The sequence below is a fragment of the Hyalella azteca genome, unplaced genomic scaffold (genome assembly GCF_000764305.2).
Source record: "Hyalella azteca isolate HAZT.00-mixed unplaced genomic scaffold, Hazt_2.0.2 contig15682, whole genome shotgun sequence".
Lineage (NCBI taxonomy): Eukaryota > Metazoa > Arthropoda > Malacostraca > Amphipoda > Hyalellidae > Hyalella > Hyalella azteca.
This window is the reverse complement of record NW_025945524.1, coordinates 342,781-364,218: the sequence shown is the minus strand read 5'-3', so window position 1 is coordinate 364,218 and position 21,438 is coordinate 342,781. Positions and strand designations below refer to the sequence as shown.

Genomic DNA, 21,438 nt, shown 5'->3' with positions numbered 1-21,438 from the left:
TAGAGGTTTTGAGAGGCAGACTCCTAGAGATGTCATCAAGCTCCATCGACGACCGACATGATCCCTGGGAGACGCCGTATGGAGTTTCTCGATGGCATCTGTAAGGCAGTTGGTCCTTAGAACGACTTTAGAATCACAAGAAAGTTATCCTCGACTCGCCCAAAAGGCGTCAAGAAACGCTGACTTCTCCTGTACCGCACTTGCTTCAGTATTCGCATTGCGCTTGTAGGTCATTTGCATGTATAGTAGTGGGCCTATAGAGTAACTTGGATAACCGGGCTTGAATGTATCTTTTTCGTCGAAGGTAATGTTTTCAGGAGCTTTACATACGTTTTGACTTTCTACGGACAAGGATTATGTTTTGTTCGACAATTTTCAGCGGGCGAAAACCTTTTTACCATTTGGTATCTACTGTTGAACGTCTTTATCATTAATTAGTACAAAGTTATATTTAAGGGACCTGCACTGTGCTGCTGCTGCGCTTCGTATCCATTTTTATACAACATTTTTATGAAAAAATTTTCCCAGACAGAAAATTAAATTACCTATATCGTTAAAATAATGTTCTGTCTTGCTACAGGGTGCGGCGTGGGAACTTACTCTTTTAAAAAAATCACAAAGTAAAAAGTATTAAAGATAGCGTTTTAATTCTTTCTTTTTTACAAAGAGCTACATTTAAAGTTTCGTTGGGTTTACTTACAAGTTTAATTCTTGAATATTACATCTTGTAGGTGACCTCCATGCTGTTCAATACATTTTGTCAGACGAGATTCTCGACCACTGCATGGTCGCAACTGAACTGAGTGGACGAAAAACTTCATAGCCCGCGCACCATATTGCGCATGGCGCCACCTTCCTAGGACTAATGGCCGCCACGTGGCGCGCAATTCAAATAAGTAAGTTCCCGCGCCGCACCCTGTATTAACAATGAGTAAATTTGGCAGCAAAAAAAGTGAAAAAACTGTAAACATAAAAACCGTATTTTTCAGCTATTTCAAAAAAAAATTATACAGAATGGCTTTCAGATTTTTGAAGGCCCAGCAAAAGATCGACTTCTTTATAATGGATATTCGGATGAAGCTATAGTGGAGGCAACAACGGTCTTATAATGACAAAGTGAAATAGTAATCAATGTTGCATAAGATAATTAACTATTACATTAGTTTTGTAATTAAGAAACTATAATACTAAACGCACTTATGTCAGTCGACCAAGCGGTCCCTTTTGACCGATGTCTGCAAAAGGGCAACAAAATTTCACTATTTTTTTTTTTTTTGCTTTTGAAAAGCATAGAATTTATTATAAGAAGGAAATCGATCACGTGTTTTGATGACGTGGATAACATGTGTGAGTGTTTTTGCTGGAGGTCATCTGGTTCTCCTGATTTCGAAAATGATGCAGTGAATTCCACTTGTGCTTCCTTCTTTTTAGCGCATTTTCTCATTTACAGAAAACGGCGCTATTGCGCTCGTAATGTCCGTCCGTCCGTGAGCATGTCCGTCCGTCCGTCCGTGATTTCACGTGACAGAGAAAATGCGATCTCTGTCACTCACTACAGTGAGTACTGATCGATTTTTTTATCTTTGACATCAGTGTGAACAGCAGCAGCTTTCATTAATTCGTTGTCCACAGTTAATTGCCTTTAGGTTGGCAATTTTCCTTTCGATTCTTTCACTCCGAATTTCACGGTGCGGAAATATGAGCGAATTTTCACGTTTTAAATGTTTTTATAACTCAATTTTGATGTTATTATAATTTAAAACGTTATCCTTGTGTTGAAATATCTCTCTGAAACCTACGAAAGCCATGGAAAAACGCAAAGAATTTTTTTAAATCCTCCGAATTCCAATCAAACTTTAATACATGGACAAATTCTGCCAGGTAGTTCATGATTATTGATAGATTTTGCTCATTTTTATTACTGCACAGTAATTTTTTTACTAGCTTCACATATTCCAGAACATTTTATTCGCCTCAGACTCACGGCGTTGTTTTCAGGGCCATATTATTGCATTAAATTTCGTCCAATAATTATTGTATATTTTACATATGAGACAAAATAATGGTCAGCTCGGTAAAAACTGTTCAAATTCATTGTTTAATTTGTCAGCCCTGAATTGAAAGAACTCAACATGGCGTCTCGTTGGTATTGCGAGAAGGCCCCCACAAACACATGAGAAGGCCCACATCAAATTGTTTTCGAATAGTGATTAGGAACTGTTTTTGGTAAATATTCGCATGTTTTACTCTAACTCTGTTTTATCTATATGAATAATAATAATAAAATATTTTGTACTCGATCAAATCATCAGAGATGTCATTACATAGGCGCATCATTATGCGAATATTATTATTACATTATGTTTGTATGTTTTTCTTTACCCCTGCCTTGATTTCTCATTCAACTTAAAAACAAAAATATACTTAAGCTGTTATAAATATAGTTATGAGCTTCAAACCCCTGTTTTACAACTAACTTAAGTTGTAGGTATTGAACCTGTACCTATAGCTTACCGATTTTTTTATAATTTGTTTGAAGACTTGTGGTGACAAAAACTCCACCAGATTATAATCCAAGATTTATACGCTTGCTCGTGGAAGTCCAGTCTCCAGACCGATGAGGTTAAGAGTCAACGTCGTGATCGGTGTCGTAGTCTCCTCTGTCCATGGAAGGCTCAGGTTATTGAAAATGTTTGGGTTGAGGGGGAACTGAGCTCATTATCGTCAACGACTTTGATTACACCGAATGACAGTATTGTGTCACGCTATCCTGGCAACAAACTTCAAGATCTCAGTTATAAATGTTTTTTTAAACAGAAAATTTTGCTCGTCGATTGAACACGATACGCTGCGTCTATATCTTAATTTTGTATAGAAAATGCAGATCAAATTTAAGTCAGCTCAAATTCAGAGAAAATCAAAATTATTATTATTATTTAAAACATATTGACTCCATATTTCGGAAGCAAGTACATCCATGGAAAAATCAGAAGTATGGGTCGGAAAGTTTTCTGTGATTGTAAAATTTTTTTTTAGGATGGTGACTAACATATTTTCAACAGGGTCCGTCTTGATTGTACCAAGTTATTTCTACCCTAACGCATCCCATGTAGTATACTTCTTCCCTTATATATGCGTTCGTCTACTTGCAATCTTACCGGAGGGATTGTGTTCTATGATCATAAATTGAATTCTAAAGGCTTGAACTGGGGCATTGTAAGCAATAAAACGAATCGGGTCGCTGAAAAACTAAAACATCGCCCACGACACATTTGGGGCGGAATTTTTACTAGCGCTATCATGCAGCAATCTTGTTACACAGATTATTGTCAAATCAAATAATTTTTTCATTAATTTAATTATTACTTTTTAAATAATATATTCATTGATAAATTTTACTTATCGTGTTAACCGATCGCTTCGACACTTTCGAACGGAAATTTTCTAGCTCGAGCAGCTTTGATATAGCGGTTTCAGCGTTTATTAGGCCGTAGGCCTGTCGCCGATTCTTAACATCACAGAACATTCACAGCATTTCGCGGTCTCGAACTCGCAACTCACTGCTACAATTCTGCTGTGCTTAATCGCCCGGCCTCCTTGCCGATTCTGACCAGAAACTGGCGCACAGAGCTGGGATCGAACCCGCGCCTCTCTGCTCCAATCTTGGTACTCTGAACTTCAACCAATGGGCCACCCTGCCTTGATGTAGCGCGTACGTATAATATATGCAAATATCATACCATGTTACGCATGTACCCTCCAACTTCATACAGTTGGGCTTTGTATGAACGCTTCATAAATGTTATGTACCAAGTTGCACGAGTAGCTTGCAGGACCGCGCAGGCAAGTATTGTACAATTTTGCTGCATTGTGACACGTTGTACAGCTTCATTTGCGTGCTATAACAATACACCTGTTTTTCGTAATTACTGGCTTTAAACCCCGTAAGTGCGATAAACTTGCAAGGTTCTCGCAGTCCTACTTAATTGTTGAACGTACGTAGCGCAGACAGGCAGTACTCCGTTGTATAGTATATACAATTCTAGGTCTCGGACAAATTTACGGCCGGATTCGCGGCCGGTCTCGCAACCGGTCTCACGGCCAATCTCCAAATTCAGTGACCAAGGAATATCTCCCAAACTAATGAACGTAGCTCTATGAAATTTGGTACACGTATTCATTAGGACCCAACGATGATGTTTAGCTCGTTAGTTTTTTTTATTTCACCTTCATTCGTGAATTATACGGCAATTCGGGCCGAAATTTGCAGTAACAAAGAAATTCCCTTTAAACTACTGAACAGATTTGAACGAAACTTGTCCGTCACCTGACAATTCTTGACTACCTGAACCCTGAAAAATCCTGACATCGCTCATCGTAGCGCAATGTTAAGTACGTCTCGTTAGGTTTCTAAAACTTATCGTTTTGAAGCTTACCATGTAAAATAACTGAATCAAATTTTGAAACCTCGCATTAATTTACAAATTAAGTTTTTTATCTCTTCGGCCAAAATTGCTTATCATGCATTTCCATTTCGTTTATGACACCAATAAAGATTAAATCATAAATCTAATAATAAGATTGTTGATTCCAGCTTAACAACGGTATCTGGTCCTCAACCGTTGAGTTGATGTGACCAAGTTGCTATGTTATTTTGATTATTTAATTTTCGATTCGTAAACTTTTTCAAGCAATTCCGATATCGTCAGCCATTGCATTACGTTTCTTCGTTTGGGAAATGAAAACAAATTAATTTTGACAGTATCATTGACGAGCATTTTGTGCTATTGAAGAGATGACAGTCGCCGGTGTCCAAAGTTGAGAGAGTTGCATGAGCAAAAGTTCAGGTGCAGAAGTGACGCGCAGGCAGCAGGACAGACGCGTTACTGCTTCGTGAAAATACGCTTCGCAGTGACACCTTCCAGAGTCATGGTCTGACGAACAATAATGGTTAAAATCTTATTATTCCAAAAATTTCGCTTTTAATTACGCTATTTTTTTGTCTTGAAACATTCCAGATTTAGTGACCTGATTCGTGCTCGCTTCATTTACATTCAATATCAAATTATCCATAAATTGATGAATATCTTTTACCATTTTTATGTTGATATTGAAATATTTTACCATAAATGTCGCATCTTTTTAGAACAAAACAAGTCAAGCTCGCTTGCAATATCTTATGTATATTTGATCGTTATAATCATTTCAGAGCAACTTTGCTCCTGTTCTCCGACATACAACTCTATGATATGCTACAATTTCCGAAACATTGATAAAGGCCTTGATGAAGAAAAAATAGATAATTCTCATGCTTATCATGATTAAGACCCATCACTAACCTTGGTCAAGGTGTCACCGTCAATTTCCACCGAAGTTGTACCTGTTTTGTCTCCCATGGTCATGGTGCCCTCATAGCCATACGGCGTCTTCGAAGCATTGACCTTTAAATAAAAATAACATGAACAAAATAATTAATTAGTAATAAAGATTAAGCTTCCCTAAGAGGTTGCATGTGCATCAAACTCGTATCATTTTACCACAATAAACGATACATTAAAACCACAAAAGTAGGTATATTCATCTTCGCAACCATAGATTCTCACCATTCCAACACTACGAAACACGGAATTTATTTAAACCGTAGCTGGGATTGTTATTCTCAATAAAAAATGTACGTGTAACATAAATGCAATATACTCTACTAATCAAATTGGCTATGTTATTCTCACCAGAAACTGTGCATCATAAATGCAATGTACTCTACTAATCACAGTAGCCATGTTATTCTCATTAGAAAATGTATAATATAAATGCAATGTACGCTACTAACCACGTTAAAAACATACCGTATACTTCATGCCCCCAACATCAACAGAGGAGTCTTCGCCGTAGGTGATGTTGTTGGTGTAGGTGTTGCTGCCGCAGGTGTACTTGATGGTCGCACCTGTACCGGTCTCCTTGATCTCCATTGACGGCTTCGAGGAACTCATCTTCGAACACATGCAGTCGCTCATGCCTTCAAGAACAACGATATAGCTGTTATTGTGGCAGTTGATGGTTGGTGGAGGGCTAATATATTAGCCATCCACCAGCAGCAACATTTTGCTGGATGATCTGAAAATAGTTTTTACTTGAAGAATTTTGAATAAAAATTTGACAGAGTCATCGTTGACAGTGCAAATAATGAAATCATTTCACTCAAGGGTTGCTTGATAGACCAATTCAAGTCCTATGTTCCCAAAAATGAACTCGTATACAAGTAAACACCAAAAAAGTAACTCTGAGACTTGCAAGATCTAGAAAAGTCCAGTTTGTGGCGCACTGAACCAAATCAATGGTTTAACGTTCACGATCAATGATGGCACCTGACAACGGGAACAAAGAGGCAGCTTGACTTGCATTCTTGTTGTCATGGTGGCACTGGTAACAGCTCTCATTAACTAGCGGCTCACGAAGCGCCTAATAGTCAAAAATATATCTCAGTAGACAGTACTCACTGCAGTGAGTGACAGAGAGCGCATTTTGTCGTCGACGAAAACGTGAAGTCACGGATGGACAGACAGACGGACAGACAGACGGACGGACGGGCATTTTTTTCATAAATGAGAAAATGCAATAGAAATGTCGGTTACATTAAGAACTCCGGAAAAAGTATTGTGGATACACACAAAATTAATTTCCAATAACGAATTATTTGTCATCCCAGGAAAATTATTAGTTTCGGATACTCGTATGTAAATTGCTTTAGAAAATTATCTTTAATTATCTATCTACGTAGAGCCGGTAGAATAACATTGTTGGTAGATGCGTGTAGCTGTCGGAATAATTACACTGGATCCCACCAATATTAATTCAATAAACGAAGAAATCGCAACATGTTGAATTTTGATTGATAGTGGATATATAAAAGAATCTGGGAAAAAATATCATGTACATAATCAGAAATTATTAGTAGAATGCATTATCAGAAAACCAAAAAGGAAAATTAATTTTAATGGGTTAATTTAAGATTAAGTTAGAAGTAGGGCTAATTTTAATTTGACATTTGAATTGTGGTGGTCTGACGAGCCCAATTGACAATTTGTTAATAATAAACCGCCATGATGGAATATTATGATTCTAATGATTTAGCTGAAGCACATGAATGAAAGATTAAAGCATGATTAAAGCTCAATTGATTTCTAATATTGCGCGTTTGACCGATGAAAGAAATTTTCCGGCATTTTATAAAAATTTATGATTCGACAAAAACCATCTTCATTTCATCGGTAACATCAAATGTGAAGGGATGAAATAGAATTAAAATTCCATCCTCTCACTTTTTTCCTCTTTATTCCAGTAATAATCAAACATCCAAGAGGATGAGAAAGATAAGAGGATGATAAAAGATATACTGACCTGCTGCCTTGAGCATTGCATCCAAATTTTCATCGCTGGAGTGAGTGTAATGCCCGGTGAGAGACATGGCGAGTAGCTTGAATGAGAGGCTCGAGGTGCGAACGAGAAACAGAAACTGTTACTATCGGGGACACTTGTCCGAATGAGGGACGGTGCAGCCTGGGCGACTTAAATAGCCGGGGCGTGAAGCGGTGTTCGGAAGGGCAAGATCGATCACCGCCCGATAGAAGCTTCCACAAAGAAGGGCACGTATGCAACAATAATGCACCACACACGAGCTAAGCTCTGAACTGGACAAAGGTATACGTTGCGACTTCCAGAGCCAAGCTCGTGCCATTTACTTTCAGTATTTCTCTTTCGGAATGTTTTGGCTGCGTTTGAAACTATAAAACTTATGAGCAAAAAAACATTTTGTAGAATAAATGAGTATACTATTAATCAAATAGTTACCTACCTGTTTTTTGAAATCATAAATGAAAATGAATAAAAACAAGTTTCAAATTTGCATTTATTTTTTCCTCCTATTTACAGGCGATTCATAAACTTATTTCTACTAGCAGATAACCACGACCAAGATCACAATTAGATTCTCTCTAAATTGTTCGAATTTATTGACTTGCTGACCGAATTTACTTAATATATTGACAGAATATTACTTGAAGCTCAAAGTTCTTGTAACTCCGAAATTATGAATATCTAAATCCTGTAACTTCTCACTACCACCTGTGACAGTTTGATAAAACTTTTTTGAAATTAGACGTGAATTCAAAGTCCATAACCTATTGCGACATATATTCAAGATGAACTTTTTTTAAAGACTGAAAGACAATGAATGCAATTTTCCCTCACAATAGTTTACACCGGGGTAAATATATGTATTTGTAAATATATTTATATGTAAATATATGTATATTTACCGTCATTGTTTCGTTTGGATCACAACTGATACATTGTCGAGAGCCTCAATTTCAACGACGTAATGCACAACCCGGAAAAGAATGCCAAAGTTTTTTGTTTATTAGTAAAAGTAGAAATTTATTTCACCATTGAAATTAGTTATAAAGAAATATGAGGTTGCCTATACTGCACCAATTTCCATGATTACGGGCCACGAATGCCCAAATTGAAACATTATACAAGCCTTACACACTATTTAATGCCTCACCTTATTTTAGGTTTACGGTTAATATTTACATACTTAATATTATTTAAAACGAACTTGTTCAAAGTATCCAAAAAAATGAATTTTATGAGAAACAATTTTACATGTTGTCTTCGTACATCGTCTACACTTCGCAACTTTACTTCATTGTAGAATTATCCAAATAAAAGAAATCTAAATATCTTAATTATGAAAACTGATTAAGTGTGATATAAATAGTAAAAACTGGCGTCGTTAAAAAATTTTACATGAATAAATATGAACATTTCCTTAGCAACTAGACGCCCTGCACGCTCCACGCTACTAAAATCAATGCAGTGCGACAAAATAAGCAAGCCAGCACTCATTCAACCTTTATTTAGGTTTTGTTGACGCTATGTCGAGACAATTAGCTAGTCTAATTCTAGAAAAATATTTGAGCGTGCTTGCTCAATGCTGATCAATGCCATGGAGAAAATCAATGCCCACACATTTTAAATGCTCTGTTTATCATAGTTGTTCGTACTGAGGGATTACCTGTATTGATCACCATTCATTTGTGTGATCACCAATTGTGCTTCAATATAATGCCTCGTATGTTTCTAATATTTTTAATAATAAAAATCATTTGAGATCTCCTTATAATGCGCGTTTGAGAAGAAATATCTAGATTTTTTCATGTGTATAAACCACTCGTAAAATTGCAATGGATGTACTCTGCAATTTGAAATTCCGAGTAACTTTGGTCAGCATTTATTAAAACTTCTGCTTTGTTCATCGCAAAATTTTTCGTTGCATCTCCATTTTTCTTATAGCCTTTTAACATCACAATCGATCAACATCATCTATAAATTACGTACAACGGAATTGGTCAAGCGTCTCAAAAAAGTTTCTAACACCTAGTCATTTAAAATCATTGAAACATCACTCAAAAAATCGGATTGATACTACATCCAAGTCCAGGTGCAACTTCGAGTTTCAATGAAATACACGAAGAAAAGCAAAGTTTAGGCGACTAACGAAATGTATTCACTATACCAGACAGAGATGCATTACTATTGGCACTGACTTATACCGACCACAGAAGTTCTGATCACTCGCGAGTTTTCGAACAGATTAAATCAAATATATAGATTAGATTTTATATATCATTGCATTAACAATTTCAGCCGCTGAGAAGCCTGCGGATGTGAGGGTAGGCGTTCGAGGCCATGAATGTGCTGTACTCGTGGGGGTTGAACAGGTCGATCACTGCACAGCGGAATAGATTGGTCAGAACAAAGGGAGTTTACAACCAACCAATTACCTTTTACATTGTAACATACAGAAATAAAAAAAAAATTTTGGTAAAATTTCGGCATAATAATACAGGAATTTGTTTTTTTTATGAAAAAATGCAATAAAAAATTTGAAAAAAATTGTCTAAACACATAGGAATAACAAAAAATGCTGTAAACTTCGGCACAATAATACATGAATTTGTTTGTTGTAAAAAAGTCGAAGGGTCTATTAAAAGGAGGTCAACTCAATAATAAAAAAAAAACATGATGCATAAACGAGCTAAAGATTTAAGGAGTGCCTTAATTCCAACTTTTGATTTTTGCAACTCAATTTAACTACCCACTATCGCCATGATTATTTCTTTATAGTGAACTTTGTGAACTTTATCTTATAGTGAACTTTGTTATAGAATTTTTTCCTATCATCGCGGAACCAATATAATTTCCCCTCACAATGCACATGTCTTCCCTCACCGTCTATGTCGGCCTCGAAGCCCGTAGGTCGGCTCTTGCCGGCGTTGCCGTCATCGTAGACAGTGATCCGCACCTCCGACTTGGCGAATATCACGTGTGGCCGGTTGCCCATCTGCACGTCGAGCACAGCAGTCAAATGAGTCTTTTTCGTCAAAAGTTCGAGTGATTCTCGCATGATTATTACAGGTTTATTATTATTTATTACGTAAAAACGGTGCCGTATGTATCGAACCTGCTACTCTCTGCCCGATCTGGGATAACGATCTTAATATTTCGGTAACGTCAAGCCCGAACGAGATGGTGATCCCGAAATTCATGAAAAGTGCCAATTTATATAATAAATTATACACGCTATCCTACAACTCACGTAACCATTCAACAAAATAAAAAAAAAAATAAATTAGTACCACGCGACCATTTTACCACGTTTTTTTAGTTTCGTATTTTTAGTTTATATATATTTATTTAGCCCATTTTCTCATTTATGGAAAAAGGCGCTATTGTGCTCATAATGTCCATCCGTCCGTCCGTCCGTCCGTCCATGACTTCACGGAAGAACGGACGAGAAAATGCGCTCACAGTCACTCACTGCAGTGAGTACTAATCTAATTTTTTGACTTACATGAGCGACTCGGTTGCCGCAGTAGCGCGCATCGTAACCGTCGTTCTCGCGCTCAACTTCGATGTAGGCGCCGTGGCAGTCCACGCTGTAGGGCGCCGACAAGTTCTGGAAATGCATCAGCAGGAACAGGCCCGGTTCCGTCTGCTCAATAGAGGTGCGTAATCAGAGACAGCAACAACAAATTCATGTCTTCAGTGTACTTCTCCATTAGAAAAAAAGCAATGCTCCATTAATTTGACTTGCCAACTTGTAAAATAAACGGCAAGTCAAACTTCAGTTTCGGCAAGTCAGTAAACTTGTAAAATGTTAACGACACATCAAGACCTTTAAGAACAGACTAGACGAAGCTATGCAGGAACATATTTTCAGTTTAGCAGCTATCTCAATCAATCGTCAGTTACGGAAAGATCAGGTTCCAAAGGCCGGATCCCTTGTGAACCAAGTCACGAAAAGTACAAGAATGGGCAACAGGCCATGGGCCTATTTCTTCAGTGCCGAGACTTCTATTCTATTCTAATCTATCATAAATTTATGAAATCGGAATGCATCGATCTCAAAGTAGCACCACATTGAAAACGAACGCAAAAAGTAAGATTCACAGTTTTCAACACTAATTAATTTTGCGTCATGTAAGCGCATACAACAGCAAGAGAATAAGTCACCTTGACGTTCCACTCGCAGTAAATCTGCGCGCCAGGCTCGGGCGCAGCTCTGCGCATGCGCACCGCGCGCTCTGACGCTGATGGCTCGAGGAAGTCTCGTAGCAGAGGAGCTGGCAGGCTGTTCAAGTACCTGTTTAAGATTTTTAAGGCATTAGTAGTGTTATGTCGCAAACATGTAAAAACTTTTATTATAGAATGATGATTGTATTTTTATTTATTGTCCAGGGTTCCGTGAAGTCCTCAACCGATAATCTTTTTAGCAAAAACTTTATTTGTGCTCAACCTACATTAATCACAGTAAGCCATTTGTCGCCACACTTTTTCTATGTACACAGTTCATCCATTTTGTTTTAAATCCATTCTCTTGCGATTATAATTCGCATTTATTAGGTAGAAAAATTTTATATTTAATTTTCCTCTCTCAATCTTAAAGAGAACTGTGCTTCGATGATAATAAGCGATTTCATAAGTCGTCAATTTGCAAAGGTTGTGCCCTAAAATTAAAATAGTGAATGATTAACCAGGTTCACAACTCATTAACTTGGAGACTTAGAGTAAAAAATAAGCAGCGATACAATAACCGGCTTCATGACACGCATACCAAGCAGCTAGCGACCAAAAATAACCGGTGCGGCCCAATAACCAGCTTCATTATTCACTAACTTGAAGAATTTGGGTCCAAAAAGAGCGGTGCGGCCCAATAACCAGCTTCATTATTCACAAACTTGAAGAATTTGGGTCCAAAACTAAGCGGCGCGACCCAATAACCAGCTTCATTATTCACTAACTTTGAGAATTTGGGTCCAAAAATAAACGGTGCGACCCAATAAACTGCTTCATTATTCACTAACTTGAAGAATTTGGGTCCAAAAATAAGCGGCGCTGAAGGGTCGTTGACGTAGCTAGCGTCGTCCTGGGTCTCCGAGGCAGCGTTAGCGGCGTGAGTCTTGTACCAGGGCAGCGCTGCAGCGGGCGCGGGGTCCCCAGACTGGGATAACTGAAACAAAGTCAACTCACTACTACGGAGACAAGGTATAATGTGGGGTCATGATTGATGGCAAAATTTATAATAACAGAGTATAGCGTATAAATAAAATACTGCGAGGAAAAATGAGCATCAGTGCAGTGCCAGTGAAAATGCAAAGTGGCACATGAAAAATATAAATTGTTTTCACTTGCACGCATTCAACTTCAATGAAAGACTACATGCAGATCGTTTCAACGCATAATTTTCGAATAAATTGTCGAAATAAATGAAGGCTGTATAATTAATTACTTGTCTTAATATCAGTAGCAGCTTATAATAAATTTGCAATATCATGAATACATCTTTTATAAGCAAATACTGAACTTATTGTTTTGCCATTAGATACGCAGGCTATAGCACAAGTTTCACTCACGTGTCTGCGAGTAAGATCAGCCATCATGATACCCGGAATGTCGGCGGGATGGTAGAAGGCTCCGTAGCGATTATTGTCCTTGCTCGACCACTGTTGGACCAAAATTCCGGTAACAATCATCAAAGGAAATAGGCAAATAACGACGAATAACGACGTCATAGCCTATAGTTCCTACGACGAAAGCGGAAATATTGCAGTAATGCGCGATGGTTCGACCAATATTGAACCAAACATTTACTTAACTGGCCCCTTCATCACTATCTCTATCTAAGTGTAACTAAGACAAATGTATTGGGAAAAGTGCTTAAATGTAGAACAGATATTACTCACCTCTGCAGAAAATAATCTCCCAACATTTCTCGCAGATTCTTGCATGTCCGATTTTTCGCTCTCGAAATCTTCAAAGTCTCTCCCTGTAATCTCAGAAGTTGCATCATTGTTCGACCCGATAAGCGTGGAGTTCTCGGATGTCAGAGCTTCAGCTCTGAAATTGTTGTTATTATTTTGCGGATACCAAGAAGGGAAAGCGTTCGGGTTCTCACGCATGAACTTAGGAATATCACTTGGATTGTACGTCAATCTAAAATCAACGGCAGGTGGTGGTGAATATGCCGCACTCTCAGTTTCTTTGAAAGGAACATCATTTGCATTTGCACCAGTTCTATCGTCATCGGTATATATATCATTAAGATGATTTTCATCGTTTGACGTGAGCATGGCAGTCACAGAAGGTTCTTTAAGCTCTAATGCCGAAGTGTTGTGTTCAAGTGTGTGATCTGGCACGTTACTCTCCTGAGAACCTTCAATATTTTCGTCAACGATTTCAAGATATTTTTTGGAAATCAAATATGGTGTGGTACTGGAGACATCCCGAGGAGGATTGGTTGTGATAGGGAAAGGAGTGAACGACGGATTCATCAATTCATCTGATGTAGGCCGTCGCACTTTGGTTTGCAATTTGAAGACAGGATTATTCAGACGCTCCAAGTCGACATCGCCGTAGATAGTTCCGCGGTGTTCGCTGCTGTAATACTTCCCAGGCTCCAATATCTCATCTTCCAGATTACTGACATCAACCTCTCCACCGCTCACAACTTTTGTCGAAGATGGGCCGCTAACCGAAAGTGTTGCATCAATATCATCAGGGTGATGGTCATAATGAGGTTCAATAACATGTGAGTACATGCTTTGAGCCGGATCTTCCGGATTGAGGAGTTCCTGGCTGGTTAGGTCAGGTGGAGGCATTACAATGAAAGGATCTGGATTCTCTTTCACAATTTTCTCCTGAAAAATAAAACTGAGCGGGATATCAATGTGAGCGTGTGTATCCTCCTTGTTAGCTTTAAGGTCCTGGTTAGTGATTTCTTCGCTTTCATACTGAGGGGAGCCGTTTCTTATCATCTGATATATCCCGTTTGCTTTATTCGATTCACTAACTGTTTCATTTTTATTTTTAATGATTTTGGGATCGACAGTTTGGGGTTTAACGGTCGAGTCGTTCAGCAGCACATCAGTTTCGATGGCATTGATTTCGTGTTGAACGCCTGTACGTTTGGAAAATTGGTTTTTAGCTGGTTTATCATTAGGCACCATTTCCGTGCTTGCTTCAGATCCATCAACTGCAACATATTTAACTTGTACTGGCTCGTATTGGATGTAAACCAACCCAGGATTAGGGCTTCCAGGCAATCGCATCAAAAAAGGCGCGTCTCCGCCAAACTCAAAACCAGAATCGTCTTTACGAGCAGGCTTCCGTTGCAGTGATTCAAGTTTGCTTTTTTCGGAAGAATACGCGTAGGGATTTTCACTTATCCTTAGAGACGAGAGATCGAAATCGTTTGAATAATGTAAGCTCTCTGGTTTCTCAGTTGAAAATTCGGTAGTGCTGCTCTCAGTTCTATAAATATCATTTATCTGTTCATTGTAAAAATTGTCTGAATTAGATTCATTAATAATCCTAACCGTTACTTGTTCCTTCTTGGTCATAATATCACGGAGTTGATGGTCGTTGTGGATCATGTCTTCTAGAATATTTATGACATTCTTACTTTTACTTCCTGAAACGTGCTTAGACAAATCTAATCCTTGATGTACATTTCTGTCGGAGGCAAAATTTGGATCCACATCTGAAGTAGAGGCATGCGCGTCTATTTTTCCGTCTCCACTCCCGGGTGCAAAATTTTTTTTGCTCAATTCAGTATCTCCAATTCTCGCTTCCGCGGCCTCCAGAAGCGAGTCTTCACTGACGTTCACGTTCTTCGTTTCATCGCTTATAACTAGAGTAGATCTTGTTTCATTTGCTGATATTTCAATTTCTGTAGATTTCTCGGTGGCGTAAACATTCATATCAGTTTCATTGATATCATTAGCTGATGTTACGTCTTTCGACGAGACAACATTTCCCAACGATGCAATGTTTGTAGTGAGGTCGAGCGATGGCTCTGTAGTTGAGGTAATTTCAGCATTCAAGTCATAACTCTCGTAAATTTCTTGTTTTTCCCCTGACTTCACGAGTTCACTAGAATTAAGACCTCCTGCAGTCGAAAAATCATCATAGCTATGCGAAGAATTATCCTCCTCTTCATTAATAATTAAACTTCCATTGTTTCTTGAGGCTAAATTCATAGCATTAATCAACTCATTTAGACTCTTCACTGGGATTTGTTGGCCATTCTCTAGGATTAGGACGTGGTTTCCTGACTGCAAATTATTTTTCAAGTAGAAATCAAAGGTTTCCGTGGACTCTAACGCACTCAGCGGCACAGAGAGCGATGAAGTCGCATGGTATTGTGAGACTCGGATCTCACCGTTGACAATTTCAAGCGGAATTTCTACCAGATCCGATGCATTTGATTCTATTTCCGTCACATCGTTTTCACTGTCATTATCAACAATGGCATCAATAACATCTGACTTGTTTTGGTCCTTTTGTTCTTTATATGCTTCTGTTACAACATCGACTGCGCTCTCAGTAATTGCGTCGTCCGATAATCTTTCTGAAGAACTTAGAGTGTTTTTAATGATTGAAGCAATAGAATTTAAAATGTCGTGCTGTACTTTTGCATTGCCATTATTGTCTGGCGACGGGATCTCTTGAGATGGTAATAGAGCCGTGGACTGATCAACGTCAGTGACAGAATCAAAATTAACCTTATCGTTTTGCCCCTTCACTCGCATTTCATAGATGTCCTTCAATTCGTCCGGTGCTTCTGTTGCTTGCGGATCGTTCGAGGAGTTTATTAACTCATCATCAGCGCTCTGGACCTTTGAATTAATTAGTTGTGTATTTTCTCCATCTTCGGAGAAAGATGCACTATTACCATCATCGTTTATTGCTGAGTAAACTGGGGGCGGAAGTCTAGCTTGCTCGATATCTTTAACGTTGATCGGGTGAATTCCAGTGTCCACGGATGCTTTAGGAATACTAGCTTTTGTCGCATCATAATCAATGTCTGGCGCAGGTATTCTAGCTTGTTCAATTTCTTTGACATCAAGAGGACGAGAACCGTTATCCACCGATTTTGTAGGAATACTGGCTTTTGTCGCATCATAATCAATGTCTGGCGCAGGTATTCTAGCTTGTTCAATTTCTTTGACATCAAGAGGACGAGAACCGCTATCCACCGATGTTGTAGGAATACTGGCTTTGGTCGCATCATAATCAAAATCCGGCTCAGGTATTCTAGCTTGTACAATTTCTTTGACATCAAGCGGACGAGAATCGTTATCCAATGATGTTTTAGGAATACTGGCTTTGGTCTCATAATAATCGATATCTGGCGCAGGTATTCTAGCTTGTTCAATTTCTTTGACATCAAGCGGACGAGAATCGTTATCCACCGATGTTTTAGGAATACTGGCTTTGGTCGCATCATAATCTATTTCTGGTGGCACATCCGTATCGAAATCTTCTACCGCAAAAGTATCTTTCGTATTTTTATTATTCTCAGATTGGGCAATGAGCTCGTCTATTCCTAAGCTGCCCCCTTTCATCTCAGGCTGTGGCATTAAGGAATCGTAGAGGCTTTCATAGTATTCGTATCCCTTAAAATCATCTGGAGACTGGCTGGTGACTTCTACTGAACTCGACTGACTTCTCAACGTAGTTGGACTTTCAGTATTTATATTTGCAAGGCCTTCATCTCGTTCGCTTGCTCCTGCCGAATCTTCAACACGACTTGACTCTTCTACTTTCATTGTAGTCGCTGCATAATGTTCATCGCTGCCTTTGTCGTGCTCGGCATCTCCTTTAATATTTAATGAAGTGACATCGATCGACGGGCTTGTAGTTGCTTCGTTCATCATGTTTGCTTCGGTGGTTAGTACAGCTCCCAGAAATATTGTTGATGCGTCGGCATCGCCACTTTTTTCATATACTTCTGTAACTCCTAAATTAAGAACAGAAGTTGTAACTTCGTTGTCTCTTACATGTTCACTATTCTGCGTGTCGTGTTCTTTTACACTCACCCGTTCTACAATGACATTCGTGGTACTTTCGACTGTGTTGCTATTGGTATGGTAACTTTCATCAGCAACTACAGGATTTTCCGGAAGAAGAATGTCTTCTTGTCTAAGTAAGTACTCATCTTTCGGACCTGATTCAGTGTCCAAGTTGTTCTGATGTCCTGCCATGTTCACAAGCTTAACATTATGATAGACTACGTTATGTCTGTCTGGAATACCAACTTCAGCAGATACGTCATGCACATCAGTTAACGCACTCATCAGTTTCTCCATGTCATCGATTGAATCAGTGTCGTTGGGTGCCTGGCTGCTTATAGGTTTACCTATTTCTTCCTTTCCACTAACCACTTCTGACACATTTTCGACGTTCATGAAATTTAGCAAATCTGAAAACGTTTCTTGTAGTAATTCATCCAAATCAGTAGTGTCATTTGCAGGAGATCCTTTAGAATCAGCAGAAACTGGGTTTTCAGATAATTCTTGTTTAGCCACATTGGGTTTCTCAGTAGAAATACCATCTTCAGATTGAAAGAAAGATTCAAACCCAGAATAAAATGTATTGTCCGTTGGTAGATCTGCTTTTTCTACAGTGGCTTCTTCATAACCTATATTAATAGCACTGGAATCGGTTTTTGAAATAGTTATACCCGGTCTTCCTTCAGCCTCGACAGTTTCGTTTATCAAAGTCAAGTCTCCAGTATCGGGTACATGTTCAGTATTAGACACAGAATCGTGCAAAGTAACTTTGTCCACTGATTGTCGAATTGTTTCATTTTCCTGACTGGATATCCGTAATAAGTCTTCATTTGCATTTTGCAATACATCAGCTGAGCCTGCAGTGCTTCCTTTAAAAAGTTGACCATCACTTGGTAAAATATTGCTAAAATGGTCGCCGGAGTCCGCTCTCACATTGGTTTCGTCGTCATCATGTATAATTGTTCCGCTCTTGAACGTGTTTTCCGAAATTTTATCTGCGTCTTCCCCCAAATGGGAAATGGGTAAAATATTTTCAGTTGTTGCCACATCTTGTGCTTCGTCATATTTTTCTCCAATCTGACCATCATCAGTGGCAGCAACTGGAAGAGTTTCCTGGAAAATATGACTTTCCCCTCCATTCGTTGAAAATTTATTTGCTTTTTCATTGTCAATATTTTCGCTGACAGTATTTACTAGGTTATTTCTATCCGAAATGTTGTTAACGTCACTTGACTTTATCGTATCAAGGTTATGTGTGCGGTTTTGTGTTGCCTTATGATGGCCATTCAAAATTTCCAACAACGGATCAGTGGACGAAGGCACAGTCTTCTCAGTCACAGGTTTTTGCGTGCTAGAAGAAATTGCTTCGAGATTCGAGCCATGGCTTTCTAAAAGCTTGATATCTTCAGTCACAACTGCAATCGTTTTGTTCAAGCTGCCTGATTGTCTCGTTTCAGATATCAGGGTTTGGCCATATAAATCAGCTTCATGCTTGTGGGTGAAGTTTTCAGTTCCTTCTCCAACGCTTATTTGAACGTCGTCTGGTTTCCGTTGATTTTCGTTAACGACTGATTTGTTCTCAGTCGACACATCTTCGTAGTTGTTACTTCCTAAATTAGGAATAAACGTCACCAATTTGAAACTTTGGGTTGTGTATGCAAGTGTTGATGCACTTTCGGTTGATACAGGTAATTTTTCCTCGGGCGTCGAATACAAAGTGGTCGTTTCTACGAAATCCTGTTTTTTCACTGTGGTGATGACGCCACCAGATCCCGGTCTCTCAATATCTACGTTTTTCGTAGATTCAACGACATCCTTCACGTTATCCGTCAAAACGTCATCGTCATCATAATATAACTCTGTTTCATTTTCATACACGTAATCCCCTTCCATGTCAGGATTTCCTGCGTAGTGAAGCCCACCATGCTGACTGACGCGGTTTTGGGAGTGCGCAAGGATGGCTTCTGATAGTCCAGGTATCTTGGAGTACGTAACAGCGCTGCCGGGTGGTCGACGCGCGTGGATTTCTGTCGAAGGCACCACTTGGACTTTCAGCAAATCGTCTTCTGCGCTCCAAAATTTAAGAGTTTTTCTCTCGCCCTTTGCCACGACGATGTCCTCGCCACACTTCAGCATTGTACCTGCCAAGAGAATTCTGTATTAATATTCAGTAAATTTACTTATAATATAATGTATCTGTTACAATACAAAACCCTATAATGCTTCAAGTAAAGTAAGCGAGTTGTCATTAACGTTTGTGGTATAAACTGGAAACTTGACTGCTTCCCTGAATGCCATTGTAGTGAAATGCAAATGACACTATGACAGAAAAATCTTATTGATACCAAGAGAACGGACTAGCCATATATCAATGAAATTGAAATGCCTAGGCAGTTTAATAAAGATGCAGATTAAAATAATGTAGCAGACACTGACAACAGACATTGCACTATGCGTCACCTATAAATATCTTATTGATTGTTGCAATAGATATAGTTTAAATTCTGCTCTACTGGTTTCCCCGATCATCTCTTTTGTTCGTTTGTTGACGATAAATGTAGTTAATCGTGATAAGTTAGCATACTACTACATTCTACCTGCTTCTACTGATATGTTAAGAACGTTCTAATATATACTGTTGATATAGCACGATCTTATACTCGATCACGAGCGCTACTCGTGTATACAAGCCGTGCTAATACGGTACATTCACCACGTGCTCCTATATTGTATTATATTATATTATATTATATTATATTATATTATATTCGTACGCAAGGCTAAACCTACGCGCAGGTCATGGCCGAGTCCACGTGCAGCATCGTACGCAGGGCTAAACCTACGCGCGGGTCATGGCCGAGTCCACGTGCAGCATCGTACACAAGGCTAAACCTACGCGCAGGTCATGGCCGAGTCCACGTGCAGCATCGTACACAAGGCTAAACCTACGCGTACTCGGCCACGCAAGACTGCTCACGGCAAGGCTGGTCAGTCGTTAAACCTACATGCAGGTTACGCCGGCTGCTTCCACTGCAACAAGAAGCAGGGATGAGACGGTAAAACTGCCGCTCTGCTCGGACGTTGCACCGTCTGGCTTTAAGGCGAATAATATTGACAGATCTTTCCCTCAAGTCTGATCTATTATTCTCAAAAAGGCACAATTAAAGTGTCGATTTTTGTGCGGATCACATCGTAAATATTAACCATATGAGATAATTTAATGAATACACTTAGCAAGTGATAACATTTAAATATGGATAATCATGCGGGAACAATGAGAACGTGCCAAAAAAATTATTCTTAAGAACATTTTTGATAGTTATCGAGCAAAATTTTTGGCACACTTTAAAATTCGCCCCATAACGAACCCATAAACCATCGGTGAATTTCCTTAACAATTTTGGTGGAAAATTACTTCAGCCGTTATGATTGCTATTGTAATATCCGTTCACATTTCACTTCAATTATTTATCGATGAAATGTATTAATTGTTCATATTGATTTAACAACAGGTTTTCAACGCAGTATGTCTGACCGGAAGTACAAAGTGGCAAAGTAAAAAAAGTCTTTTTGTGCTTAAATCCGGCGGCAAAATACTCCACAATCCGATACGGGGCACGTGCTCTTCACAATTTCACAACGCGACTGAAAGGGATAACTTTGAAATAATTATTTCAGACAAAGTTAGAAATAATTTTGCGTGGCTATTTGGCTGTTCAAATAACTTTAACGGTGACAGATATGCCGTTGAGAAGTAACGCAAAATTTAACTATTGTAAGTCAAATGTGGCTTAGAAATTTGATAATTTCTATAATTGAAGTTTGTCTCAAAATTACGATAGAACTAATTGAGCATCATAAAAATTTAGAGTAAAACTGATTTGTTTGCCTTGGCAATTTTTTAGCTCAAATTTACATTGTTATAAGAGTGAAGCCAGAAAATTGTCAAATTGAGAACTGAATAGCCCTTAAAACCGAAAGTAAATTTTGAGTTCAATTTAATGTCATTTTGAAAAAGTAT

General features: G+C 38.7%; 2 protein-coding genes across 2 annotated transcripts in view; both read right to left on the bottom strand.

The window, feature by feature from the left end:
• Positions 1-4,749: 4,749 nt before the first annotated feature.
• LOC108678496 lies at positions 4,750-7,560 on the bottom strand. The gene is made up of 4 exons (XM_018166943.2): positions 7,399-7,560; positions 5,847-6,016; positions 5,340-5,441; positions 4,750-4,934 (listed from the first exon to the last, which is right to left on the bottom strand). The coding sequence occupies exons 1-4, from the start codon at positions 7,463-7,465 to the stop codon at positions 4,884-4,886; spliced, it is 390 nt and encodes a 129-aa protein (XP_018022432.1). The 5' UTR covers positions 7,466-7,560; the 3' UTR covers positions 4,750-4,883.
• Positions 7,561-7,892: 332 nt separating this feature from the next.
• The window catches only part of LOC108678499, a 52,463-nt gene continuing 38,917 nt past the window's right edge, over positions 7,893-21,438 (bottom strand). The window contains exons 2-8 of the mRNA XM_018166945.2: positions 13,308-19,558; positions 12,978-13,067; positions 12,429-12,574; positions 11,578-11,707; positions 10,916-11,056; positions 10,294-10,405; positions 7,893-9,790 (exon numbers count right to left, since the gene is read on the bottom strand). Coding sequence (XP_018022434.1) covers positions 9,705-9,790; positions 10,294-10,405; positions 10,916-11,056; positions 11,578-11,707; positions 12,429-12,574; positions 12,978-13,067; positions 13,308-19,558 — 6,956 coding nt within the window. The 3' untranslated portion in view covers positions 7,893-9,704. The remainder of the gene's footprint in view (positions 9,791-10,293; positions 10,406-10,915; positions 11,057-11,577; positions 11,708-12,428; positions 12,575-12,977; positions 13,068-13,307; positions 19,559-21,438) is intronic.

Coding starts and splice junctions, on each gene's coding strand:
- LOC108678496 (XM_018166943.2), bottom strand. CDS start 7,465: ATGTCTCTCACCGGGCATTACACTCACTCCAGCGATGAAAATTTGGAT. Junction 6,017..7,398: donor TGCAATGCTCAAGGCAGCAG/GTCAGTATATCT, acceptor TTGTTCTTGAAG/GCATGAGCGACTGCATGTGT. Junction 4,935..5,339: donor ACGGTGACACCTTGACCAAG/GTTAGTGATGGG, acceptor ATTGTTCGTCAG/ACCATGACTCTGGAAGGTGT.